Source organism: Trichoderma virens (genome assembly GCF_000170995.1).
Source record: "Trichoderma virens Gv29-8 chromosome Unknown TRIVIscaffold_68, whole genome shotgun sequence".
Taxonomy (NCBI): domain Eukaryota; kingdom Fungi; phylum Ascomycota; class Sordariomycetes; order Hypocreales; family Hypocreaceae; genus Trichoderma; species Trichoderma virens.
In genome coordinates this window covers 14896-42795 of record NW_014013681.1, presented here as the reverse complement: position 1 = coordinate 42795, position 27900 = coordinate 14896, and the positions used below count along the sequence as shown (strand labels likewise).

General features: G+C 43.8%; 11 protein-coding genes across 11 annotated transcripts; 6 read left to right on the top strand and 5 right to left on the bottom strand.

Moving 5' to 3' along the window:
- Positions 1-50: 50 nt before the first annotated feature.
- TRIVIDRAFT_192024 (uncharacterized protein) lies at positions 51-1263 on the top strand (the record flags this gene model as incomplete). The annotated part of the gene is made up of 4 exons (XM_014100339.1): positions 51-209; positions 264-425; positions 489-816; positions 932-1263. 4 exons carry the CDS (start codon positions 51-53, stop codon positions 1261-1263), a joined length of 981 nt encoding a protein of 326 aa, XP_013955814.1.
- A 119-nt stretch (positions 1264-1382) lies between these two features.
- On the bottom strand, positions 1383-3056 carry TRIVIDRAFT_222862 (uncharacterized protein; the record flags this gene model as incomplete). Its single annotated transcript, XM_014100338.1, has 4 exons — positions 1383-1678; positions 1736-1940; positions 2000-2396; positions 2455-3056. The coding sequence occupies 4 exons, from the start codon at positions 3054-3056 to the stop codon at positions 1383-1385; spliced, it is 1500 nt and encodes a 499-aa protein (XP_013955813.1).
- Positions 3057-3854: 798 nt separating this feature from the next.
- On the top strand, positions 3855-4673 carry TRIVIDRAFT_138262 (uncharacterized protein; the record flags this gene model as incomplete). The annotated part of the gene is made up of 2 exons (XM_014100337.1): positions 3855-4429; positions 4580-4673. Coding segments are annotated over 2 exons (669 nt in total), but the record flags the coding sequence as incomplete, so codon positions are not given.
- A 521-nt stretch (positions 4674-5194) lies between these two features.
- TRIVIDRAFT_192022 (uncharacterized protein) lies at positions 5195-9358 on the bottom strand (the record flags this gene model as incomplete). Its single annotated transcript, XM_014100336.1, has 4 exons — positions 5195-5552; positions 5625-8932; positions 9011-9186; positions 9232-9358. The coding sequence occupies 4 exons, from the start codon at positions 9356-9358 to the stop codon at positions 5195-5197; spliced, it is 3969 nt and encodes a 1322-aa protein (XP_013955811.1).
- A 1239-nt stretch (positions 9359-10597) lies between these two features.
- Positions 10598-11353, bottom strand: TRIVIDRAFT_152102 (uncharacterized protein; the record flags this gene model as incomplete). Its single annotated transcript, XM_014100335.1, has 2 exons — positions 10598-10686; positions 10738-11353. 2 exons carry the CDS (start codon positions 11351-11353, stop codon positions 10598-10600), a joined length of 705 nt encoding a protein of 234 aa, XP_013955810.1.
- A 3140-nt stretch (positions 11354-14493) lies between these two features.
- Positions 14494-14793, top strand: TRIVIDRAFT_9435 (uncharacterized protein; the record flags this gene model as incomplete). Its single annotated transcript, XM_014100324.1, has 1 exon — positions 14494-14793. A coding segment is annotated over one exon (300 nt), but the record flags the coding sequence as incomplete, so codon positions are not given.
- A 756-nt stretch (positions 14794-15549) lies between these two features.
- TRIVIDRAFT_128170 (uncharacterized protein) lies at positions 15550-16644 on the top strand (the record flags this gene model as incomplete). The annotated part of the gene is made up of 1 exon (XM_014100334.1): positions 15550-16644. A coding segment is annotated over one exon (1095 nt), but the record flags the coding sequence as incomplete, so codon positions are not given.
- Positions 16645-17116: 472 nt separating this feature from the next.
- TRIVIDRAFT_180321 (uncharacterized protein) lies at positions 17117-18276 on the bottom strand (the record flags this gene model as incomplete). The annotated part of the gene is made up of 1 exon (XM_014100333.1): positions 17117-18276. The coding sequence occupies one exon, from the start codon at positions 18219-18221 to the stop codon at positions 17268-17270; it is 954 nt and encodes a 317-aa protein (XP_013955808.1).
- Positions 18277-19331: 1055 nt separating this feature from the next.
- On the top strand, positions 19332-20495 carry TRIVIDRAFT_70662 (uncharacterized protein; the record flags this gene model as incomplete). Its single annotated transcript, XM_014100332.1, has 5 exons — positions 19332-19389; positions 19564-19596; positions 19665-19941; positions 20013-20171; positions 20465-20495. 5 exons carry the CDS (start codon positions 19332-19334, stop codon positions 20493-20495), a joined length of 558 nt encoding a protein of 185 aa, XP_013955807.1.
- Positions 20496-21771: 1276 nt separating this feature from the next.
- Positions 21772-23298, top strand: TRIVIDRAFT_52863 (uncharacterized protein; the record flags this gene model as incomplete). The annotated part of the gene is made up of 2 exons (XM_014100331.1): positions 21772-22050; positions 22114-23298. 2 exons carry the CDS (start codon positions 21772-21774, stop codon positions 23296-23298), a joined length of 1464 nt encoding a protein of 487 aa, XP_013955806.1.
- Positions 23299-24057: 759 nt separating this feature from the next.
- Positions 24058-24588, bottom strand: TRIVIDRAFT_131286 (uncharacterized protein; the record flags this gene model as incomplete). Its single annotated transcript, XM_014100330.1, has 1 exon — positions 24058-24588. A coding segment is annotated over one exon (531 nt), but the record flags the coding sequence as incomplete, so codon positions are not given.
- Between the last annotated feature and the right edge of the window lie 3312 nt (positions 24589-27900).

Here is a 27900-nt window from a genome sequence, read left to right as displayed (position 1 = left end):
ACTAGGAAGAACAGGGTATCTGATAGCCTTGCATTGTCTAACATCAAACAATGTTCGAGCGGCTTGATTTCTCCAATTTTCATAGCACCAATGCCGCTGACCGGGAGGACTTTTGCCGTCAACTTGTGTCGAGTTTAAAGCAGTTTGGCTTTGCTAGATTGGTCAATATTGGCATTCCGCCATCAGATATCGACGGAGCCTTTGAGACAGTTGAGCAATCTTGTGTGCATTGAAACGCAAAGCGTACTCTAACCACTCACCAGAGCCGAGAGTTTTTCCAACTGCCTTTGGACCAGAAACTGAAATCTCCCCACCCTCCCACAGCAAACCCCCACCGAGGTTACAGTGCATTCGGCATTGAGAATGTCTCTGCCGTCTCAAACCACGGCACATCTGTGCTAAGACCTCTGCTTAAGGATATGAAGGTTTGCTAGCTGGCACAAGACTTTCGCAAATTTCACACTCTGATAATCAATTCGGTCGACTAGGAATCATATGACATTGGATCACAACAAGATGCACTTTATGGCAACATATGGCCGCCACCCGGTGTACACGACGCATTTCAGCCCACTTTCACATCATTCTTTTTAAGTTGCTATCGCGCCGAACTAGTCATTCTTGAAGCCATTTCGGTTGGCCTGGGGCTCCCCAGGCAGACCCTGAGTCAACTGCATTCTCAGCAATCCAACGAACTACGTTTGACGCATTATCCCGCCGTGCCACGTGGCGAGTTTTCCCACTCGACTCGCATTGCCGCTCACACTGATTTTGGCACCATCACATTATTGTTCCAAGACGACGTCGGTGGATTGCGTAAGAATTATGTTCCATTTCGCTTCTCATCCGGCACAAATCTCCCCCACCTTCCATGCGCTCTCTTTGCCATAGCTAGCCTTTATGAGGAAGCTACTAACGTTTTCCCTCCTAGAAGTGGAGTTGCCGTCCGGAAGTGGTGAATTTGTTGATATCGAGAGTGGAGGGCGTTACGAGTGTATACTCAATGTGGGAGATTGTCTGCAGATGTGGACCGGATTATGCAGTGCTCGGCATCGCGTACACTTGCCTGACTTATTAGCGCAGGAAAATCTGACGAAACCAACGCAAGATATGGTCGACGAACGCTTTTCTATTGCGTATTTTGCGAAGCCTAATCGAGCGGCGAGTTTACGCCCATTGCTACACGACACAGCGACAGCAAAGGACGCGTCGTTTATGACGGCGGGCGAGTTTCAGCACATGAGAATCTCAGGAACATACTAGCGTTCTTCGTAGGATAGAATAAGATATAAAGATATAATTGGATTAGAAGAAACACATATGGAAAGAACTCATCGAAAATGTCTCAGGAAGTTGTGTAAAGCAGTTCTCAAGCTACCCATTCAACTATTCCGGTTTGATAGGAGCGCATCGCGCCCAACGAACATGGATCCCACAAAGCCAAGAATATAGCACGCCATGCCGATAATGAATGGCAATCCGAGATACAACTTATTATCCCACCCAATGGCAATTGCAAAGGATCGGTTGAGTATAAACGCACCAGCGGCTGATCCTACGCCATCACAAACCGCAATAATAGCATAAAGAACAGATATATGCTCACGCTTGACTAGATCGGTTAGTAGAGACTGTAGAGCTGGCCGCGTGCTGCAACCAAATGTGAATACTAAAAGCCCTGCGAGGTTACAGTTAGCTGGATGCTGAGTACGATGAGCGACTAAATACTCCCAACCTGAAATAAATGCCGCCAATGATTGAGATAACGCCATAATGATGCAGCCACCGCTCATGAACAAGAACCCATATTGGGCAATGAATAGGTCCGCTTTTGCAGATACAATATGGAGCCTGACTTCGAAAATTTTCTTGAGGATTGGTAGAATGACAATGAGAAGGATCAAACTTTCGACTACTTGGATGGACAATGCTCGGCTAGCCTGGCTACCAGTGAGAAAATAGGGCAACGTAAGAGGAAGGATGTGGATCTCTAACTGACTGATGCAAGCGATAGGTCAAACTTTTTTGGGATATACTGAAGCATTAGCTCGGTAACAGGGTTCACGAGCTTGGCCACAGGGACTGTGGCAAGTAGTGCAACAACATTACGGTCTTGTAAAAGTTCCGAAAGAATGTGGCTGCTGCCTCGAATAGACCCAAGAACCTTTGTTGCTGATCCTCTCTCTGACTCGTATCCATCTCTCGGCAGTGGAGCGGCAGGATGAGTCGCGCAGGGGCGGATGAAAGAAAGCGTGGCAAGGCATAAAAGGCTGACAGGAAAATTAATAATCATGGGTGTAAATAGAAGATCGTGGTCAAGTAATTGCGCCGCCACCATGATTGAAATGATTTCGGTCAGGAGTTGCGCAGCCATGAAAAAAAAGAAACACAGAGATCTGTGACCACAGTTAGCGTCCATAGCCCCAAATTGGATGTTAGCGTGGGGGGATCTACCTGCTAGAATCCGGAATACTTTTCGCTGCAATTGAGTATATGATAGATGAGAGAATTGGTGATCCGCCACCAATTATTCTGAATAGTGGCGCTAGCACGACGCTCCATATGGGGAAGAACTGCCAACAGTAGCAAACCACAATAATCCATGCGCAGGAGAGCAAATATCCTATAACGTTGATCCCAGCAACCAGGCGTTCTCCAAAGAGGTCAACAAGGAGGCCGTATGGGAGTGTAAAGACTAAGCCAACAATGGCTTCCAAAGCTGCCAAATAGCCACGTAGGTGTGCGAGCCGTTGCTGAATGCTTGGTAGCTTGCAGAGATGCTCTGGAATATTGCCATAATAATCTTCAGATTGGGGGTCGCTTTGGAGAAAATGCTCGCGACAAATGCCAAGTTCGACAAGACGAACTGTTGATATATACCTCAAGATGTCGGCGAATGCATATAGGACGAGAAAAGTTGCTGCCAAAACAGCATTTTGAATAGCAACTTTGCCCCATTTGAAGGTGTTCGCTTTCTGTTGCTCTCTGCTCTCTGTATCTTCGTCAGATGCCCGTATGAGAGGTGAAGACTCTAGGCCATCATCTGGTGCAGGCATTGTCAATCGTTATCCGGAATTTCCATTACCACCAAGAATATCACTTGTTCTTCCCTTTCTTTTTAGTTTTGGTGATCCGAGCTTGGTTTACGGAACCTTGCCGTTCGTCTTCCCCATGTGGAGTGATCCGCCTTTATAATGGGCCGATAAGTAGAAAGTAAGATAACTCACGCTACTCCAAGATTTCGTATGCGCGTACGGAGCATTAGTACGGAGCTATTATTCAGAACCAAACCACTAGATTAGGGAGGTGCATTTCGAAGGATCTTTTCTCTCGAGTAAGGGAGGAACCTTTGTTAAAGCCCGGGAGCTGCGGAGGCGAAGTGTGCAAGCGTAGCTTTGGACCATCGATTCGATCCTCGTCGCTCTACTCCTGTAATAGAACAGAACACTTACGTGGTTGGCATTTAGAACGAGCCCCTTGAATAGTAAATTTTTGGCCAAGTCCATTATGTAATTTAATAAGCGAGTTACCAGATGGTACATAATTGAATACGAAAATCAAGGGGGGTTTTTTTTTAATGCATCCCTCTTTTGTTAAAATAAGGATCAGGAAACTGCAATACGCACCATCATTCGCATTGAATCTATCGCGTCCAGGTATAAGCACCAAAAAAGTGGGTACTCATTTGTCTTCATATCATTGAAGCCAGTACACATTACTGAAAAATTATAATAGAGATTATCTTGAGAATTCTTGATATCGCTCTATTCAGCTCTTCTACGCCAAACATACTCAAATAGTTCCCGGATGAGATTTCGACATACCCCAATTTAAAAGCTATGGAATCCGAAAAGTCAACGCCTAATCAACTCACATTCATAGGAGGCGGATGTCTCGCACAGGCCCTCATAAGTGGAATTTATTCAACAAATACTAGCTGGAGAGATGGATGCAAAATCTCGGTTACCGCTCGTCGACAGGAGCGAATCGACGAATTGAAAGCGAAGTTTCCCCTTGCTACTGTTACGAGTAATAATCTGGACCCGGCCATTTGGAGTACAGCCACCTCACAACAATCCGACTCTCATGTTGTTCTTATCTGTACTCTTCCAATAGATGTGCCAAAGGTCTGCCTAGAGTTGGCTGGCATCATTAAAACTCTTGATGTAACATCACGGCCAACTGTGGTTACAATGTGTCCTGGGATTTCAGTAGCTCAGCTCCAGAGCTGGCTTCCTGAAGAAACTCCAGTTGTAAGATCAATGCCTAATACGCCTGTTATGTGTCGCCAAGGAGCTACGGCTTTATTTCCAAGCGACAGCGCACTCTCACGGATAGAGCTTGTCGCTGCCGTGTTCCGCGAGGTATCCCCAGCAATTAGCGTCCTTCCTCAGGAATCCCTGCTTGATGTAGTCGCAGCAATATCTGGGTATGTTGCATAATCCTTTCATTTCTGTTGCCTTCATGGATACAAACCATACCAAATATGCAAAGATCATGACGTGCATAAGTGGAATGGAAATGAGCCTGCACGTTTTGCAAATAGGTATGCTATATGATCGGTACTAACTCTTGTTAGTTCCGCCCCGGCACATTTTTATTATCTTATCGAATCCATGATTACTGCAGCAGAGTCTCATGGTTTACCGACAGACATTGCCCGCAGTCTGATCGTTCAGTCTTGCGTGGGCTCCGGGTTGTTATCGCAGGGAACAGATAGGTCTATACACACTTTAAGGAAAGATGTTTGCGTTCCAGGAGGAAGCACAGAGAAAGCCATCAACTATCTTGCGGAGAACAGCTTTCCAAAAATCGTGCAGGATGCTGTTGGGAAAAGTCTACGAGCGAATAGGGAAATGGGGCGTGTTGGTTAAAAATGTAGCCAATACTGCTGGTTGTCTGCAGTTGTTCTAAAAGCACGCAACAGTACATATCCCCACGCAAGCAGCTCATTATATAACTCAACAATATATTTAAGTTAAGTCGCCTTAAAATTTTCTGAATCGGAAGCGCTGGTGCCAGAATAAGACAATGTGCTTGCGTATACCTATGGCATTGTCCATCTGGGTTCGGGCTCAACATGTATTATAATGGATTTTAACAAAATGATAACTAATATCCTTGTTAGGCGATTGAGATACGATATTGTATTTGAGCTATCAAAAGATTACAGCAAACGCTAAATAAGACACTTCTAGGCCGCATCTTCGATTCTTTGCAGGTTCACCAGCTCGTAGTAGCGACCCTTCTGTTTTATTAGCTGATGATGTGTTCCACTTTCTACAATACGGCCTTGGTCGAATACGTAAATGACGTCGGCCTTTTGAATCGTACTGAGACGATGAGCCACTGCGATAGTTGTGCGGCCCCGCGCGGCAGCATCTAAAGCTGCTTGGACCACTCGCTCTGACTCCGAGTCAAGAGCCGACGTTGCTTCATCAAGTAGGAGAATTTTGGGATCTCGAAGAAGCGCCCGGGCAATGGCAACACGCTGCTTCTGTCCACCGGATAGCATGGTACCCTTATTACCAACCAGCGTGTCCAAGCCCTCTCTGCAATGCGAGTCAATAAAAGCAAAATTACAATTGTCAAAGAAGAGAGGTTGGGTCGTAGGAAATACGTACGGAAGCGAAAGAATGAAGTCATATATGTTAGCATCTTTGCAAACCTTAATCACCTGCTCCTCCGTTACGCTCAGATCGTTGCTGCCGAGGAGAATATTGCTGCGAATGGTGCCCTGATAAAGCGTTGGTTCTTGACTGACGAGAGCAAGCTGACTTCGATATGAATTAACATTCAACTGTGAAATATCCTTGCCGTCGACATATATGCAACCCGACAGCGTAGCGTAGAAGCGCTCAAGCAGCGCAATCGTTGTGCTCTTCCCACATCCGCTGGCGCCAACCAAAGCCACGAACTGCCCAGGTTTGACCGTCAGATTAAGGCCAGAAAGCACGGGCTGTGTGGGGCGTGTAGGATATCTAAAATAAACATTGCGGAATTCAATAGATCCTGCAACTTTGTCGATGTTCTCGCCTTCCTTAGACCATACGTCAATTGATGGTTTGCGATCGAAGAGATTTTTCAGCTCAGCAGCTGCATTCTTAGCTTTTCCGATATCTGGAGCGTTGGAGAAGACTGAGCCTGCGGCTTGAGCGCCATATATGACTTCACTAAAGCAGACGAAAAATTGGAAAATGGTATACTCGTGCTTTCCGAGCAGTGTGCCACCATACCAGAATCCCAAGGCCATGCAAAAAAAGGTTAGTGCTTGTGATAACGCATAAAAAAATGAAGACTTCAGCACAGAAAAAAAACTAACTCGTGCTTGGTCTTCAAGCTGGGCTTTGTAGGTGGCCAAAACATCGTCTTCACGAGAGAGCGAAGCTACCGTGCGGATAGCCGAGGTTGCCTCGCAAGCGTAGCTGGCGGACCTTTCGTAGGCTTTCTTGGACTGGGCTTGGAATCGAGCAAGCATCGAGACCCTACAAAAGCCACAAAACAAGAGGACAGGCACGATGGAGATACATACTAAAGCCAGTTTCCATCCAATGGCCAGGGCAACGACCATGGATGCCGTCAGCGTCGTCGACACCATCAAAATAGTGCCCAGTACTACTCCACTGATACCGGAAAGGTATTTGGTCTCAGTGGAGAGAAAGGATGTTAGAGCACCAGTAGTATGTTCGTCGAAAAAAGTAATGTCTTGCCGTAGTATAACCCTGAAAGTTTTGCTCCTAGCACGGCGAAGTAACCTTTCTGAGCTGACTCCAAAACAGACGCCTTGTATAGAAAAGAGAACAAATTGGGCAATACCGAGGATAAATAACATCAGAGACCAAAAATTGGCATCCTGTCTGAGCTTCTCGTAAAGGAGCGGCGGCAGCGACAATGTATTGATCGCCTTCGAATAGATAACAGCCTGAGACGGCTGGCCACAGCCAGCCAACATTGCGAAGGCAAGGCCAATAATCATCAACACGAGCTCAGGTCTATTAAAAGACGCAGTGAACTTAATCAGGCTCCATGGTAATAGATGATTTTTAGCCTCAGTCATCCCTTCAGCCTGAGAGACGATTGATTGATCGGCCAAGGTTTGCTGCCTAGGTGTTGCCATTGACTTTTCGTTGTACGTCGTCGCCTCGGATCCTTTGCTATGAGGTGTTGGGACCCGGGAAATAGTCTCTGTAGAGATATCTGATTCTGCGGCTTCATCTTTTTCGACAAACCCCTTTCCCTTGTATTGGGCTTCTTTGAGGTCGTTGAATTTCTGGGCTTCCACGAGTTTGAAGTATTCGCCTTTGGTACAGAGTAATTCTTCATGAGTCCCTTGTTCCATAATTTTACCATCAACTATGACGACAATATTATCGGCCGTTTTTATGGTGGATAGTCGATGTGCAATTGTGATGGTGGTGCGCCCCTCAGCAGCTTTGTCAAGAGCAGCTTGTACGATTTCTTCGGATTTAGTGTCCAGCGCCGACGTGGCTTCATCCAGTAATAGAATCTTTGGGTCCCCAACGATCGCACGAGCAATAGCAATTCGCTGTTTTTGGCCGCCTGAGAGCAAGAAGCCTCGTTCTCCAACATGTGTGCCATATCCATCCGGCAGGGAAGTGATAAATGTATGTGCGTTGGCCATCTTGGCCGCTTCTTCAATCCGATTTTGTTTCGCTTCCTCAGGCTCATTCTCAAATGGAGTGCCGGTCAAACCAAATTTAATATTTTCAAAAATGGTAGCGGAAAACAGGACAGGCTCTTGCCCAACGAGCGAAATTTGGTTACGAAGCCACCGAAGGTTTAAGGACTGAATATTATGCCCATCCAGGAGGATCTCGCCGCTTACAGGATTGTAAAATCGTTCAACCAGCCCGATGATAGTGCTCTTGCCAGAGCCAGAAGGACCAACAAGTGCAGTTGTGCGACCAGCTGGAATGAGTACACTTATGTCATCCATCACAAGGATATCAGGTCGAGAAGGATATATGTGTTTTACGCTTCGTAGTTCAATGGTACCTTCAACATGTTTGAGCGTTTCCCCGTCTTCAGCCGCCGGGTCAAGAGGCGATTGGCGATCAATAGTGCTGTATATTTTAGCTGCAGCAGCCACGGCGCTATTGAAAGCTTGGGTGTTCGGAGCGACGTTTCCTAAAGAGTAGGAGCCGGTGAGAATAGCCATCAGGATGGTCAAGATCTGGCCAACGTCAGCCTCCCCATTGACTAGAAAGCGGGATCCTTGCCAAAATCCAAGACCATAATTCCAGAACATTACTGCATAAAGAGAGCCGATCATGACCGCTTGGATGACCTGCATTTTGATTCCGGATATTTCAGCTGCTCTTAAATGCGAATCATATTGTCGTGCGAGTCTATCGTGGGTTCCGAATGCGGTGGCCGTTCGGATAGAGCTTATGACTTCCTCGGCAACAGTGCTGCCGTTGGCAAAGCTTTGAAACGACAGCTTACTGAACCGAATAATGAAATTAGAACCTCCACTCATGATCAGTAGCAGGCACACAATTGTTGATGTACAGATGAGGGCGAGTTTCCAATATTTAACGTAGGCAATGATGAATGCGGTAATAAATGTGGCAATTGCTGTGAGAGTAAGGCCGATCTTTTGAGAAATGCCATCTTGGATGAGATTGGTGTCGGCGGTTATGCGTGTAGTAATCTCACCGGCTCCAAGGTTATCGAAATAAGCAATATTCTGGCGAAGAATGGCTTTGAGATATTCTTGCCGAATTTTTTGAGTGATATGTTCTCCGGTGTATATAAAACCTACGGTCGAGACGTAGACTGTTGCGAATTCGGCAATGCCGATGTAGACAAAGTACAGAACATTCTTATTCAACTGCGCCTCAAAATCGTGATACGCGATAGTATTAAGAGATACCCTCTGAAATGCCGATGTCAATTGCCCAAACAGAATCTACACAATTAACATCAGGTTAGTAAACAGAGAGAGATGGAGACACGAAGGGGAGAGTCAACTCAGTATTCTACATACAGATAATAGAGGAAGTATAGCACCAGCAGCAATAGCACAAAGAGCACTGATGGTGATAATGAGGCAATCCCAAACGTCTGCATAACGATAGAGCGTAAAATAGTTTACGCTGACACTAGGTGAGTCAAGCTGAGCCTTGATGATCTGCTTCTCATCTATTTTTAAGCCGGCAAAAGCTGATTCGTGAGGAGGCGATTCCGGCAGCGTGAGAACGTCGTTACTGTTATCTTCATTGCCGACGAGGCGCGATTTCAGTCCCTCGCGTCCAGCGACCGGCGGAGAGGTAGCATCAGCATCCGCGCCTTTCCATGAAGACTCGCTATCTCGTTTGCCAGGTGGCCTATTCATGCTTAATTCCAATTTAGCATCAGAATATATGCAACTCTCCTGCCCTTATCACTCTGCTGGACTTTGGTATGTCGTGGATATGGTGACTACATTCACATGGGCTTCATATGGAAAAAAAAGATGGATCTACAGCAAAGATAACACTAAGGGGACTGAAGCGCATATATAGGTAGCCAACTTGTGCACCATAGAAATGGGGGCTCCTAAATTCTAGCGGGCACCTTGGAACCCTGTCGGAACTTTTGGTATAGCTCGAAGCCGTCCCGCCACACCCTACAGAGGTGTCCATAGACTATACTACTACCAAGTAATATGGGTGGGTTAAATATTTGACTAATACCAAATGAAAATAAGTACATCCATTCGTCAGACGTATGTAAAACCGGTACGGAGTACATCTATTATAACTAAGGCTAGAGGGAAAAAAAAATGCTTGGATAATACGAGCATATTACTCGTATTCTAGAGCTTAGTAATTACAGGGAGGAAAAGCCATAGGAATTCCATCGCAATAATAAATTATGCTTAAATGATATAATAAAGTAATGGATATAGATTGTCAAACTGTGTATTCTGGTGTATAGCCGATTCAAATTTCTTGAGAATTCACCACACTCCTGTAGATTATATCCGGTCGGAAGCTCATATCCTGGTATTATCGTCCGGTCCACCGTAACGGCGATTCTTTTATATCTAGGTGCTCCTGCCACATTGATTCTCCTAATCGCCCAATCTTTCACCTAATCACACATTCGAATTGGCAAATTCATTATACTTTGTCATTACAACATAACTATATATCTATCTTATCACTCGTCTGAAAATGGTATACACTGTGCGCAGCATGGTGTTGCTATTGAATCAGTCTTGTGTATACAATGCATCGCTGCATGGAGATCTGCCGAATAGTAAGGTGCTCGACGCGGACGCACCACACAATTGAATGATGTTAGCTCTTCCATTTGTCTACGCAAACCTTGTTTCTTAATTGAGCGTCCGATGAAGGTGCTAGGAAATTAGCGGAGCGTTGGGGCTGTTTTCTATGCATCAGCAATACGAACAACGAAGTGATTAAGGAACGGCTCTACAAATAAGATTATGTGGGTTGAAAATACATGAATAATAACATCATTGTTATAATATTCGGCAAGTTAATGTTGAATAACTGCTTGAACTATATAGATAGAACTATCGGCCTCGATCAATAAACTAAAGTTGGATGAAGAATAGGAACATCTCTTAGGGATAAACTGGACTATCGATCAAGTCATGGCCCTTTGAAGAATAACCGGCGACATATCGATCACCGAACGGCTGCATCCAATTGTCTAGTGTATATTAGTAGATATTAAAATACAAGATATGAAAAGTTGCCTCACCATAAGTCGTGTTTGGCTTGTTCATGCAGAGATGAATAATAGATTCATTGAAATTTGTTCCAAAGTTGGTTCGTGGAAATTGTGCCACCAACGTGTCCCAATCGAGTTGTGTTATCGGATAAACTGGCCCAGTGAAATCTGTCACTGCCCCCTTACTGACAAGCTGCACCTCGAACTCTTTGTAATCTGCGATAGTAAATGTGGCATGCAGTGCGATAGAATCCCATAAAAGTTGCAACCGGTGACTGTCCCAAGTTTGACCTATCTCGTGCTCCTCGACAAATTTTCTGGCAGCGAAGGCACCATCGACTTCAAAACGTCGATCTGGGCTAACCACAGGAGAGTTTGCAGCCGGATCTAAGCCTATGTCATGAAGAAGTGAGGCTACTGCGTGGACTTCTAGGTCAACAGTGTTGCGTAGTGTCTCGTTGGCGTTAATGATGATTGCAGAGAGTAACCAGGATCTCATCACATGATTATAAATGGAATCGATCGTGTGTTGGCGAGCAAAAGCTTGTGCATCGCGCACAATAGGTGTGTCAATAACGGTGACACCCGCGATGGTCGTTGTATTTTGAGATATTCCTTGAGTGACGGGTGCCGTTTGACCTCCCATAAATAGCAGGGTTCCGCAAAGAAAGGAAGAAACTCCAAGGGTTCTTTTAGTAATAAAACCAATCATTTTGGGGGGGATTTGCAGGAGTTTCGGAAATATTAGGCGAACAACACTACTCGCCTTCCAGTAGAGAGTGAAAAGTCGTTATGGTTGTAAGATAAGTAGAGAAAAGCGTTATAACAACAACAGCACACACACACGCACGCACACGTGTATATATATATATTTTTCTACATATTGCTAGTAGGAATTACATGTCCTATATCTCATAGTTACAAAATTATAAATCAGCATCTGAACCCCTATCCAAATTGAATGATTCCACACTTCAATTAATAATGTGAAAATGGCTCAGGCCGAGAGTGTGCACAGAGGACATTACTTGATGCGATGGATATATGTAATCTAAATCTGTGATTCTTTGTGAGCAGTTCTAACATGGTTATGGAACGTATGCAGCCAGGGTACAACTTTCCTAATTTGGACCATAATACGAAGTTGCAGCTGTAACATCCAGGAGAGATGAGTATCTCCAAATACGCTGTTACAGTATCCACATTCCTCAATAGAATATATGAATAATAATCTGCTGCAAGAATTCAACGTATGGTACTGGTTCTAGAAACATATGAAAATGTGATGCCTCAAGCAAAAAAAAAAAAGAAAAGAAAAAGAAAAAAGAAGAAAAAAGAAGCGCTAAATTGATAAAATGAAATTTGCAACTATAAGCCCCCCCTCAACTCTTTTGTCAACAGAAACACGTTGATCTTAGTCTTATTTGAAGAATATCTTCGGAGCCAAATGTTAATTTGGCAAAATGCATAAGATCAGATCATGTCATACATACATTTGTGAGCGTTCCGTAGTTCGGCTGCAGCTACCTGTAAACGACGAATGAAGAACAAATCTCACAACTAATTAGCCATTCTATTTCTGAATTTAGTTTTTATATGCATCTTGTTAGGGGTATTCTCTTGACTATGATAGGGCTAGTTGATTATATTTCCGTGTAAATTATTGAATAACCCCACCGTAAATGTTGCCACTGCGTTATGTACTGATGTTCAACAGTCGGGCTCTTTTATTACATCGTCTCATCACTATGGTTCGTTTCAGTATTGTAGATAACAGAACCACGGACAAATCATGCGTATGCCTTGTAGGGCCATTATTTTGAAGCTGACATCTCTGCGCTCCTCGTAAATAACATATCGATCTATAAAAAGCATGGCGTCATGGCTGAAAAGTACTGAAGCATTGGAAAAATTGAGGGCGTTTATTCACGTAATTAATCTCGACCTGCCGTGTGAGATCATTGCGGTTACCGAGGACTCGGCTTGCTATACAAAGCATGTTCCCCCATGAAGAACCAATTGACAGTGCCAATTCAGAACATAACCAAAACCAATATTCGTTTACGATTAGCAGCTTCGAAGTCATTTGCTAAGACATCGCCCATCAGCATACTTAAATGATATTGCTTAATAGTCTTGTTGTGGCTGCTATACGATGCAGATTAATTAATTCGTACGGTACTCTTGTGTTACGAGATATTTATTATTCGTAGCCAGCTACCCATAAGTATTATCTACCCAAATATGCGCACCTCAAATTAAAAATGGACATAACCCTTTACATTGAAACTAACGCCACACGCAGAAATTAAGGTATAGGGTAGACTATTTTCATTAGGCCAATAATACCTAGTAAGTATTGAAGCAGTGAATACCCGCATAGTAGACTCTAACTTAGCTGAGTTGTTGAACGAATTCATTTTTTGTACAAAAAAAATATCGGTATTTCGGAAGTATGCCGAGTTAATAAGGGAAGAAATGTCACAAACATAAGTTACAATTGATAATACGAAATAGAGTAGTCTGTAACAACACACCACTCACGAGGACCTAGGTGCAATGAAAAGCGCCACGGGAAACCCTTGCCCAACCGATATGGCGCAGTTGCTTTTATGCCTGATGGATGCAGCTAAGAGCTCATTCTACTTTTACTGCTGGGGTGCATTGAAAAGTCAGACAAGTAACTGCGCCGAATGAGATGCTGACACGCTTTGCACACAGTAATGTAGTTAAGACCGATACACAGGTTCAAAGTGCATGTTGTATAGTGGGTTCTATGAGAGCACATTACTGCTAGGTACTGTTCACAATTCATGAAATAAAAAGCACTATCTACACTATTTACTCTTCCTGCTCGCGGGATTACCTCGGAGACGGACTTTTAAAGCTCAGCTTGGGGGTGGTAAATTTCACTACCTATAAAATGCTGATTAGTCGACAGCTCCACAGATGAGACGAGTAAAGGATGGATTAAGCGGTGTCAAAGAAGTATTGCGCCACTCTTGCTGCCTAATCATTGCAAGGAACGCACTAAGTAGGCTTATAAGGAGTGGTCAGAACAGGTCAGAGAATTGGAGAACCCGATTCTGATAACAGCACCAGCGACTAGTAAGATGCCCAGCCAGTGGAAACAATTCATCAAATCAGCCCACGAGGATGATTGGACACACGTTACAGACAAAGCAAAAAGAAAACGGATACAAAATAGACTTGCTCAGAGAGCCCATAGTTCGTAGATATTGCTGTCTCCAAAGGCCCTTGATACACCGACTAAATTAAAACATTTAGGATCCAAGCATGGGCGACGAAGAAAGTCCCGAGCGAAAGAAATTTCAGAAACTTTTGGATCAAAAGAAGTCAAAATAGTTCCCCATTCTCATAATACAGCTATTCAAAAGAGCCAGTTGAAAGAGAGAACTTCAGAGGGAGGACAGAATTCCGTCTACACAGAAGTATTGCCTACTTCCACATCTGTACCTATGCACACTTTGATCTCAGCTATCTGTTGCGACAAATTACAAACAAAACGGTGTGATGGATCTTATACGTATGATTCAGCCCTCCTTGGACGTTGATATACAGTCTGATTCTTGAATGCTAAGATTGGTTAGAATCCAAGAAGATGGAAATCGAAGTGTCATACCTCTTTCGTCACTCAGAACGGATCTAGCTATCACTCTACAGGGGATGTCGACCCTGGCAGCGCTGTTAACTAACAGATACATTCTTGCTATTGACTGTAACCGCCTTATTCCTGGCATTAATATCCAACCATCTACTCCCACTCCTCCCGCACTCACGCCGACTGCTCTTCAAGCCTACAAGCCCCACCTCCCATTCATTGACTTCCTCCCTTTCCCTCAATTTCGGGACAACCTTCTGCGAGCTGGAGATGCAGTTGATTCTTACGAATTTTGGGACGATATGGTGTCTGGAAAATTAAAAGTCTGGGGAAAAACTCCCTGGGACCGGAGGGGCTGGGAAATGCAAGAAGAATTTGCTACCAAGTGGAGCTGGCTGGTAACGGATGACATCTTGGAGGAAACAAATTTTTGGAGGGTATCTAGAGGTGAGGAACCTCTGCTGTCGCGCTCACTATAATCTACTATATAGGTAAAGCGGTTGGATTTTCTAAGTAAGTGATAACATAAAGCAATAAAGGTTCCGAATTATCCTATAATATTAGTATTTGTCCTCATGTGTAGGCGGAATGTGCTATGGTAAGTTCTCTGATTTATGGTTGCTATATTTACCTAATCTTTTGGTCTGGCATCCCTTCCAATCTTTGTGCGATGTTTGAAAGAGTATAGGCATTGAATTGCCTGCAGAGAGGGATTACAATCAAGTTCAAGAGCTGCTAATAGTCACGATGCTGGCGACCTAAGTGGCTGACTGTCTGACCCCTCATCTGACCACTTTAGCAATACGACTTATTAAGCCATCCAAACCCAGTCTGACCATTCTGACCACAATCGGCATTGAGAGTGAGCTGTTGGCCCCTGTCTTCTTGGCGCAATAACAATTCCCACGAATCAGATTAGGTAGAGCGGCTCAGTTCGCTTTATTTTCTTTTACTTCATCTCTACCTCTGACGGATGCCAACGATGTTTACAAAGCAACCCCTAATCGGAGCCAATCTTTAGAATTGACAGAATCTACTCCTACAGAGTAGCTCGATTTATAATCTGTCGAATCAGTATATAAGTCTTTGTGTATCTAAGATCAGGCAATGCATATCCTGAACTTGGTCATTACTTCTAGCCGCTCCGGCCTTAGTTTCCTAGAGCCGCCTCTTGGGAAACATTCCACAATATGTCAAATCATCTACGGTGGCTGAGTGCGCCGCCATCAGCCCAGACAGTTACAGTGCGTCTTATAGAGGAGATTGGGGTGATGACACTTCCGTCGGCGTTATTCTTAGACCCAGTTCCCGAAGGCCATGAGGTCATGAATGGGGGCGACATAGCCTTTTTGATCGAAAATAAGAACTTGGGGAAAATGGCTCTTTTTGACCTGGGCATCCGAAAAGATTGGTGGAACCTACCATCGAAAGTTCGAGATCCGCTTGCGTTTTGTGTCGGCGTTAAAGTTGAGAAGGATGTCCCCGAAGTACTGAAAGACAATGATATACCTTTGAATGATATAAACGACGTCATCTGGAGCCATTCTCACTTCGACCATAGAGGGAATGTGTCACTATTTCCGCCCAGCACTACTATACACTACGGAAAGGAAGTAGCAGCCCTAAAGCCTGACGTCACTGGCGAGGCTGAAGCTGTATTTCTCGCATCGGATTTCGTTGGACGCTACAATAATGAGATTGACTTTAGCAAATCTACCTTCAAAATTGGAGGCTTTCCTGCGCTTGACTTTTACTGTGACGGATCCTTCTACCTCTTGGATACCCCGGGCCATGATCATGGCCACCTAAGTGCTCTGGCGAGGACTACTAGTACAGCTGCAGGACACGATAAAGACACTTTTATTCTATTGGCTGCAGATGCATGCCACTTCTGTGGAGTTTTGAGACCAAATAAATCGCATCCGTTCCCGAATGATCATTTTCCCGTCTCCAGCATTGGCCTTTCGGATATCGAAAACCCGGAGGGTTTGTTAAGAAGGCACCCTCAATTTCCGCAATCCTCAGATGCAACGAATGGAGCGGCTCGCGTTAGGCCATGGTACAATGTCGCGACTGGCCAACTCTCTACTTTCATAGACCCTATTGTTGGCCAAGATACTGCTAACAGGATAAGAGAAGTTTTCGATGAAGCAGACAATGTTTTTGTTGCCATGTGCCATGATCTTAGCCTATTAATCCATGATAATGGAAAGCCGGTATTACCCACGTTAAACAAGGCTCCGCAAAAAGATCTCAACGGCTGGTACGAGAAAGGTTGGAAAGAGCAGTTATATTGGACTTGGGTCAATCAACTGGGTAAAGCGGATGAGTATGGAAAAATCCAGCTGCGAGAGTCGGCGGTGATCGGATTCTGGATGTATGGAGAGAGATACGACAAGGCACAGGAGGTATTTGAAGAAGCGCGCAAGATCAAAGCAGGATAAGTGTTATAATTGTTGCGACGGGACTATTTGCTCTAAATTTTGAATTAATTTCCACCACTGATAGTAATAAGGAAAGTTCGTACTGCAGAGCCATTGTGATTGAGAGCAGGACAAAGCACTTAATAAGCTATGTGAAACTACCCGTGCAATCCCAGTTTCTCTATGTCTGCACTTCACAACTGACATTAGCATGCGAGACAGTTATGCTGCATAGATATTTTTTTCTGTCCGTTGTTTGGTAGTTAGCCTCTCAGGCCTGTGCTCGGACCGGTTCATTTGTATTTGATGAAGATGACTGATACTTGACTTACACGATTTGTATTGGAGAATTTATGTTGCTGTTATGAAGAATCACATAATCTATGCAAAACTAAGGATTTTGCTCATACACTGTTGATGCTGTTTTCCAGACTAGCCAATTGATAAGTTTAATAAGCTTCCGGAGCAGCAGCTGTAGAACAAATAAGAAGCAGCTACACAGTTACTGCGCATTATTACACCCTCTTTTTTATTAACAACATGGCCCCATGAACGGTGCCTCGAATCTTTTCTTTCCCTTCTTCCACGCCACCATCTCGGAGTAGACGTTCAATCCTCCTCCGTAAGATTCTCACAACATCATTCTCGGTGCCGACGGCATCGGGGTGGGCTTGGCGCCATCGCGTTTGAGGACTGCCACTTGCCATGATTTTCTCAAATGTGTCCAAATCCACCTCAGATTCCCCGGCAACAAATTTCTCTCCTGTTGCCCACTCTTTTCGTACAAAACTTTCTTTGTCAAATGCTTCAATTTGTTGCGCGATCGACCACGGTAAAGGCAGGTCGGCATATCTGTTACGTACCATGTAATTGCCTGGTACATAGAATGCTTTCAGATAAGTCTCCGAATGATCATCCAATGCTGCTTGAATTGCAGCGGCATTTGGCATAGATGGGTGAGCGCGCACTTCACCGCTTGTCCAAAGCGCAACCGTGCCTCCAGGTTTGAGGACGCGGGCAGCTGCCAGCCAGAACCGCGGCATATCGAACCAATGGGCAGCATTTGCCGCGGTTATGAGATCAACACTTGAATCGCCAATAGGAGTTGTTAGGTGTGCACCAAGATCCTCCGCCGTTGATATCTCAAACCGAATGGGTCGTGACGCCAAAGAAACCCCGCCAAAGGTGCGGGCAGTTGCCACCATGCCTTCAGAGGGGTCGAGCCCAATGACGTTGGCAAAGTATGGAGCAAGTCCCCTTGCAGCCGGACCAGGTCCACAACCAACATCTACAATAGTATCGAATTGACCTCCTGTAGACTTGTGGTGGTTTACAATTGTTTGATATACACTAGTATCATAATCGGGACGGGCAGAGGCGTAGGCCTTGCCTTGGTTCTCGTCATACGAACTGAATGTCTTCTCAGTTACTGAGAGCGTGGAGTGCGCATCGGATGGTTGAAAAGACATGACTGAAAGTAGTTTAATAAAACCCAAGAGGAGAAAAAAAGTTTTGATATTAAATAGTATTCAATATCTGATTTAGCAACTGTAATTTGTGACGCTATGGTTTCCGTGTGCAAGATATACGTCTGCAAATACGGAGTAAGTAGATCGGGATTGGCGAAATCCGATCAAAGCTTACGCACTAATGTGGGCCGATCACCATTCGAGCGCATCTGTACTGAGAAGCTGAGATATACGAACTACGGAATACATGTGCTCCGTGTTCCGTATACGTATTCGAGAGTACTAGCTTGCATAGTGAGGAGTCCTCGTACTTAGTATTTGATAAGCCGCATGATTTAGAAAATGTTCATATTGAATCTGTTGAGAATCACGTGTGACCACACGTGATCCCCTTTGACAAGCCGTAGCTGCCCCAGTCGCCGTTTGCACAAGAAGACCTTGTCTTCCGGGTCGTTTGTTGTTTGTTTTTCCCTTCTAGATAGCTTCAGCTGTACAGAAATAGAGACCTATTTCAACAGAATCTATCCAAGGGCCGTAACTTACAACAATGCTATTCTTCCCCTTCGGGTAATTAAAACAAATACAAAAATCGAGGAACAAATTTAATAGTAAAAGCTTTAAGCAGACATGTCCAAAGTTACTTACCACGAAACAACCATTGTTGTGTTTGATACCGTCCCTTGGCGCGAATTTCTGGAATCTAATTTGCAAAGAATATTCACCCATAAGAATAAAACATGTGGTAGTAGGTAGAAAGAACTGTTACGTATGTTATGGAATAAGCAATATTTCACTCCCTACTTAAGAAGCTGTGTATATTTTCCCAACTACACAAACGGTAGTTTTGTAGCGTTCCAGCTCTGCCACAGCATTTGTTTTTACGGTGATGTGTTAGGCCTAGTTCTTTACAATTACACCGAGGTCCAGGAGCGAATTTTGTTCCTAAATAGGCATAACCCATGATTAATAACGTTCTGATTCCCACAATGCCGAGGTTGCACTGGCATCCTCTTCTATATATAGCTAACTGATCAAGCCCGTTGTTTGAAAAGCCCCTCTTTAAGCATACCACGAAGGACGGTTTTGAATCCCAAGGGCAAATAAGCGACAATGAGTTCGTCATTAACGGCTAACGTGGCTATCCTAACGACTGCAAAAGTGAAAGATAGTAAGACAGAGCAGGTGCGTAATTGCCTTCAAATGCATTCTACATATATTACAAGGAATTTAAGTCAATCGCAGCATTTTATAAAATCTTGCTAACGCCAAGTTGATGCACAGATTGTGAACAGATGGCAACAATTTAGTGCTTATCTCCGACTTCCTAATACTCAATGTATAGCTGGCGCATGCTTTATATCTGCAGCCAAGAAAGGTTGGTAATTGCAACGTATACATTGGTTATAAACAAGTTAGAGTGTTTTCATTGATATCTGGGGCTAGACACAGGTTTTAAACTGATCAGCCGTATGGAAATTTTCCCCAACGCAAGCGTACTTGCTACTGTGCAAAACTCCTCGGAACATAAACTTTTCAATAATTCCGAGAGCGGCCAAGAACTTTATGAAGACAAGGAGACTGCCACTCTATGGCAACCTATCGGTGGATTTCTGACGCGGAAGAACCGTGCTCCGACCGCGACAGCTGGTGTGCTAGTTTTGGCCAAGTTTACGTGCATCGAGAACGAAAAAGCAGTTCAAAATCTTGTCAAAGTGTTGCAGTACGCATGGCGCTCTCCAAATTCACAGTAGCACTATGTTGTATCTCGTTCTTGACGCTAACTTATTTTAGAACATACTGCGACTGGGTTGAAAGCAATGAACTCACGACATATACATATTGCGTAATGACAAGTCAAACGGCAAGTAAGGAAGTCTTGCTCTTTGAGCGTTATATGGATCTTCCCTCTGTCAAGACCCATGGTCAAACAAAAGAATTTAAATCTATGTCGTAAGTATACCTGTACTAACCGAAGCGCTGTTTGCCATAAATGGTAAAAGGTTGATCATAAAGCTAATGAGTACAAAGGAAACAAATTTTACCTTGGATTGAAGCAAATCGTACCGAAATAACACGATGGAATGAGCTGGACGGTTCTTTTGTCTCTCCCATAGATTTAAATCCCACAGCGAAGCTCTAGGGATAATTCATTAAACTTATAAACCCGTATTCTATTCTATGAAGCCGTTTGCACCTGAAACTGTGTATGCGGAATACGTCAAGCGTACTACTACCCAAATCAGTGAAACGCGAGCAGAAGCACTCTATAAATGACTGGGATGAAAGTGGCGAAGTAAACGTTATGAAATATTCTAAAGGCCAATAAATATAAGAATAGATGAGTTGGGACCGATGTAGGGTGTTCTGCTTTACCGGAGGATGAGGAAAGTATTTAAGTCTCGGAATACCCTTGCGCTTCAGGATCCTCCACGTAAGCTAGAACGGGAGGAGTACCACGAATCCCACAAGGTAAAATACGGCGGCCTAAATGTGACTGCTAGCTACGGGGGTTATTCTCTTCATTAACATATTTTGATGGACTTGATGGTTCAAATTCAGTCTCTTTTTACTATGTTTTCTGATTCGACGATTTCTCAAGCTCCCGTTGTACCTCTGCTCTCTTCATAGTGTATCACAGTAATCGGATCAAGACGTTACACAGGGTGATTGTTACGCCGACAGGCAACTAACAATCGAGATGCTGTCTGTCAGGTTAGGCATAGCTTAACAAGTAATTTCGTGTCAATTTTTGAGATGGTGAGCTCCGGATAATCCGTGTGAACCATTACCGAGGATTCGCACAGTGTAATATTTACAAAGGGGTCAAGGGAACCATGATTCACTTCTGAGGTATATAGTATATCTTCAAGATATAGCATCGCGATACAATTTGACAGATAATGAGGAGAAACTGAAATGATTGCCGATATGGAAAAAAAAAAAAACTCGGGCTGACTGCTAAGGACCAAGGATTCCAGTTTACTAACATTTAGTCACTTGATTTCAGCTTATGGTTCAGATAATCGGCAATTGGATCATTAGTGGCGTATTGAGAAGGTGACATTGTACCTACCCGAATATCCGCCATTTCAACTAATACCAGGTAGGCAAAAGTAAGCTTTTTAAGGCCAAGGAGGAATAATGCACCTCGCTTGCAATCTAAGATTGCTTAGTCGTCGCAGGTACTGAGTACATCGTCATTTTCGTAGCAGCACAAAGTCGAATGCTATTCCCTCCCCCCCCCTTCTCTCTCTCTCTCTCTGAGATCCTGATATCATAATATTTATATGGTAAATTCCCCACCATAAATTATTTTGGCAGGTAGCTATTTCATAAAAAGTCAATTTGCACTCGGCGTTGAAGTAGCCGATGTTCTTCCTACAGCGCTTTCCATTGGCCTGTCGGACCCTAGTTATTCCGTCGGCAGAAAGCGGCAGCACAAAGTCTTCTCAATTTTCTTCATGAGCTGCAGTCGACCAGTTACTCAAATAGAGCTCGTATCAAATCTCTTAAATCCAAAGCCAGTTTGGTATACATACATTAAGCAGCAATGACACAATCCAAGTCGATGAAACGGAAGCGAAATGCTCAAGTAAAAATCCCTCAAAAGCATATCAAAATCACAAAGACATCATCAGCGGCGGCTTCGCTACCTGATGACGAACCATTTGAGATCAAGCGTCTGCAGACAGTTATTTCAGACGAAGAACTAGCTATTACAATTGACACACTTACGACTCTGGCGCAATATCCCAGCTTGACAAAGTCTAAGCTTTGCAGAAATCTTCGAACCGCAGTCTATGAGTTTCGTCAATCCTGCACTACCGGCGTCAATGCTACCAGTAAGCCCTTTCCCGCAACCACTGCCATTGCAAGAGATGGTGAAGCTAAGATTCATTTAGCGGAGAACGCAAACCTTACATCACGTGTATCTGCCGCATTAGCTGATGAAAAGTACCTCGAGGCAAGGATTTTGCTCGCTGAGATGCGACTCAGAGGTGAAGAACCCAAGCTGGGTGCCCTGTGTCGATGGGTGCGAGACCTTGACGTTGTCACGCAGCCCAAAGGTATAAGCATCGACAACCCTCAGCGCTCCGCAAAAGATGATGAACTGCTCAGCGTACTTGATGCTGTACTACGCGTCAGCTGCCCGGTTGACGAAAACATTAGCGTCACAAAGCCCCTACCTGGGTCTTTATCCCATATAGCTTTTCAGGCCACATGGGATGTGCGGCCTCCTACTAAACCACAAAAAGTATACGAATCTGTTTTAGATAAATCCATCTTTGCTTCAGCACCAAGTTCGGTCGCCTCTTCTCTTCGTATCATCGAAACAACACCTGGCCATCTCCGCAACCCCCCCAATCATCATCCGGCTATACTTTATACTTCTCAGCCTAGCACTGTCCCGTTGTCATTGGACAATCCTCAGATTACACATCATAAGCATCCCAACGTACCCAATCTCAGCCTCGCTACGAATGTTCTTTCACCCGATGAGTGCAAGGCGATTATCGCTGTTGGAGAAAGAGTTGGCTTTCTTCCTGATACTCCAATTCGTGAAGGTGGGGATACAAGTGTTCTGGCGCACAATTTCTATTGGGTCATCGATACTGCATTTCACGATACACTTTGGTCACGCATTTCTCCTTTTGTGCCAGCCTCAGTCAATGGGCGCTTGGCTCGTGGCCTCAATCGGCGTTTCCGTGTGTACCGGTATGTTCCCGGTGCTGAATATAGATGCCATATTGATGGAGCTTGGCCGCCATCTGGTATCCGGGCTGATGATACATATGTGTACGACGATTCGCCTGTAACGAAGAAACAGAGCTCATTATTTACCTTCTTATTGTACCTGAACGACGAATTCGAGGGCGGAGAAACAACTTTTTTCATTCCAGCGCCGCTAGAGGGAACGCTCAATGCCTACCGCGTGAGGCCAGTTATGGGTGGTGTCGCTATCTTTCCGCATGGTGAGACGCGGGGAGCATTATTGCATGAAGGCTCGAGTGTAACAAAGGGTGCCAAGTACATTATAAGGTCGGATATTGAGTACGACATCGATCCTTCAGATTAGTATTAGCTAGCAATCCCTTCACACGCATATCTGATATACAAACGCCTGGAAATCATTTGGTTAGTACGAGTTTGTAGTACAACTTTGCTATAATAAACCAATAATTTGGCTTAATAACCTTACAATTATATAGGATAGTGTAAATTTATATGGTATTAGCCAACACTTATAGGTATTAAAATCCATTCCTTTAAAGCAGTTAACATCATTATGCATCTGAGAAGTGCCATATTGGCTATGGCTATATACACGTATTTTATCAAGCTATATACTAATTGGCCTATTTACAGTTTGTACATATATGCCGACTGTACTACATACATGCAAATTAGAAGTTTAAACATCCGTCATCAACATATTTACATAGTGAACATAAGAATTAAACTCTCCCAGTCCTCGTGAACTTGCATAAGTCAACGTTGCATCTTCCGTGTGCGGACGAGTGCATCGGAACAACCAGCATCTAAACATATGCTGAATTTAGCTTGCAGCACACTTGCCACTCTTGCAGACAAAGTCATCAGAGCAATCATCATCAGAGCCACAAGAGGCACCAATGCAGTGGCCTGCCCAGCTGCAAGTGGTGGGAGGAGGAGTTGAGCCACCGCTTGAGCCACCACCACATTTGCCGCTGATACAGGTGAGGTCATCAGAACAATCATCGTCTGAACCACAGGTTGCACCGGCGCAGTGGCCTGCCCAGCTGCAAGTGGTAGGGGGAGGGGTGCCACCATTTCCTGGATTGCTTCCGCCGCCATTGACGGGGCCAGTAGGCTGGCCAGGGGCATTGGTGTCGAAGTTGTAGAGGGTCTGGTCCAAAATTTGCCAGGAGAGATTGATATGACCGGCAAAGCAACCATTGGGGTTCAATGCATCAAGAGAAGATAAGCTGAAATCCAATCCAGGAGCACCATTAGGGTTCCACACGGTGTTGGTAGATGATCCAGTACCACATCGCTCACAACCATCACCAATGAAAAATGGAATGCTAGAGGGCACTCCATTGATACTAACAACAACTTTTTTGCCACAGTATTTTCCCAGGTTTGAAGCAAGCAGAGTGTGGTTCATAGCAACAAGATTGTTGTTGTTGATCTGGTTCAAGGACAAGCCGGTAAATTGATTGCATTCAACGAATCCTTGGTTCATGTTCGCGAAGTTGTTACCGCAGCCAGTGCGATCTTTGATATCATAATAGTATGTTCCAAATCCATTTCCCGAGTTGATTACTGCTTGAGAAAGTGCCAGCTTGGCGAATAGGCCAACGGAGGCGATGGTTTCGGTCTTCATATTTGCAATAATAGGCCGTTTGATGTAGAAGAATACGGGGAATTGACCGTTGAAGACTGGTGAAGATTGGCTTGTTGGTAGCTTTTTGCAGCTGGATGCAAATACGATTATATGGAGATGACGAGCTACTTATACTTGATCATACAGGTATGCAAGAGAAGCATTAATCAGGGCAAACGGCCCGAAGTAACATACGAGAGGTTGAGCGTATAATCGCATAGAATCAAATAGCGTGAAGATATTATATTAATATAAGCTTATAAATATCAGTGTCCTGCCTTTCTAGGCAAATAGAAAACACCAGCAAACCACCATATGACGCTAAAAATTCATGGATAAAAAAGTTGTTATCACAATGGGAATGGTACATTTTTCTGCCTTCCTCTTTAGAGAGAAGAGCTTCCTACTGCGTGTCAGACATAAGACAGTCGGTATCCATAAACAACAAGTCACCCTTGTTACTCAGAAATTAACGGCCCCGCCGAAAGGGGAAAAAACGCTAAGGAGCACAGAGCCCCATGTTTCATCCGTCTTCATTCATGCTGATGCTCCGGATTTTAAATTAGGAAACCAGCGAATGTTCCAGTGAACAATATGCCTCCAATGGTAAGTCCAGTCTTCCATGAAGCTGTATCAGAATCAAACGCCCCAAGAGCAGCATTCGTAGATGTTGCAGCCGCACTCGTGATAGTTGTAGTTTCTGTCACAGCACTAGCAGCGCAGACAGTCGCCGTGGCCATCGCGCTCGCCTACGCAAAGGCGCTCGGCGAGGCAAAGTCGTCTGCGCGATTGCATGCACCAATTCCAATTGCTGAGGCAAGGCAATCTTAGAGCTCAGGACCAGTTGGGCCATTGGCAACGATGGGACAATAGGCACTACATCCAGTACTGTTACTGTAATACTGGACGACAGGAGCAGGGCCGCAGCATTTCTTGAATCCAGCGACCAGGAAGGTAGGGTTATCGCTACCAGCGGCGCATACGCCATTTGGAAGAGGGCTGTTAAATTGTTTGCAAACCATGCCGGTGATTAAATAGAACGTGTTCGAGCATTAAGGGTGGCGATAGCAAATATGCTTAGATATTAGAACGCAGTAGAATTTGGCAGTATGCTTATTTATCCTTGAAGTTTTTACCATTGCAGGGGAGGCTTTGTATGGGATGGACGACTATATATAGAGGTTCTCCAGAATATGATTGCTTGATTATGTCGACTCTCAACAATTGGAAGGAGTCTCATAATAGTAATCTCTTCACGCAAAATCATCATGTGCTAACCTATACCGTGAGTTGGATAGGAACGGGAAGTAAGCATTTGAAGCGATTACTATTACTTTGTCAGTTTAGGCACACAAGAATCGCGCTGTAACTCCACCCATTCACTAATTCAGCTTGAGGACCACACCGCATTTTCTATTTAGCTTTAAATAGCAATTATATAGTAAGAATTTAATGCCGTTCTTTTCATCGGGTTTTATGGGAAACTACGATATCCGATATCTAATATCTGATATGTGAGATTCATAATACCGCCTTTGTTCTATCGGACTTATAACGAAAAACAAAACGGTAAATATCCGGATTACTATACACCACCATAAATTTGTACCTTCTATACGTGCGTGTAGGAACACTACTCTGTATTACCATGCATTTCAAGTTAAATTGTGAAGTGGAACATTTTCCACCAAAAAGAAAAACATCAAACGGGGGAAAGACATATAATCTAGTGTAGTACAAGCTTATAATAGCATACAAGCATATAACGCTAATATGCTTTGGTTTATATCTGTCGACCATACTAATATACGAAGGCAGAAACAAAGTAATCATATCCAGTCCTTATGGTCACTTCCGAACCTGTAATCTGTGATTTAAATTAAAATGTCCGCTTCTTGTCTTTGTGCGCATGCCGCGACCAACACACCGATCCCTTGGACTTGTTCATTTTCACATCTACCACAGGATAGTTACTCTGGTGGAACTACATATTCATCGACAAATCATTATCAACACATCTCAAAGCTGACACTTAATGCCACGATGGGTATATCTATTCTACTGCGAATTTGGATGGGCATGGTTTATGTTGAACTTGAATTGCGCATATTGATCATGCAAGTGACTCAATTTAATATTCGAGTAGAACAAAGTAGTACGATTAGTTTTGTAATGAGCAGACACATGTTGTTTCCATACAATTGTTTGCGTTCCAATCTACAAGATTCGTGGATAATAATAATTACTGAGAAAATTCATGTTGCATTTATGAATTAAAATATTGATGACGAGTGAAAATTTCGAATAGACATTTGATGGAGCTGAGAAAAGGAAGAGCGAATGTTATTTGTCATTGTTACAGTGATAGAATGGGATGAACAAGGGAGGGACCAAATATTTCCACCTTGTCAATCACTGTATACTTTTTACAGTTACACGGGATTCTTCCTAGTGTGAAAATGTTCTATTAATTTCATGCATTATGTCCGAGATAGCATATGATAGTTATATCTATCTGTTGATATATATGTTTGACGGCTTTTTCATTTGCAATAACGGAACCATTTCCAAGTAGCCTCATAGCCTGTATATATTTATTCACCTAATATAGCAGAAGCTCACCTCATCGGATGAGGAATAATGCATGAGCCTATATACTTGGGCCCAATGTTTATTATATGAATTGCTAAATTTATATACATTGTGAGGCAGTACATGTTGGATTTGAGAGTGCTTGCTGACCTTTATTACGATGCGCTGTTTGTGAGTTCTCTTCGAGTCTTGATAGTCACGTCTAAAATTCGTCTGTGGAGCAGGAAGAATAGTTACGTGTAGATTTCTCATTGCCTGTAGTAATCCTCGGCACTCTTCCAGCAAAATCGTTATGAGGATAAATGTTTAACAGGTTATGAGATAATGAAGTAATGAAAATAGACTAAGCAAGAGGTATACACTGATCTGAGGAGATACATATAATGTATACATCGAGCAAATATAGAGTTAAATTTCTAAAATACACGTCGTGGATTGATTGTTTGAACATCTCCCAAACATGGAGTTCAACGATATTTTGGATCTCATCTCTCTGCATGAGTTCGGGACCTCCAACCGCCTGTTTTCTGTTTTCATATGATAAGAATACATCCTTGTACTGTATCTATATATCACTTGCCTTTTCTTTTTCGAATCGATTCAGATGCTTAACCCAAGTGACGTTTCAGCAGCATCTTGCTTGTCCGTCGTTGCGTTGTTCATATATTATTAACATATTCTGAATTTCCTACTGTACTGCAACTTTTGTCGTCCAATGTG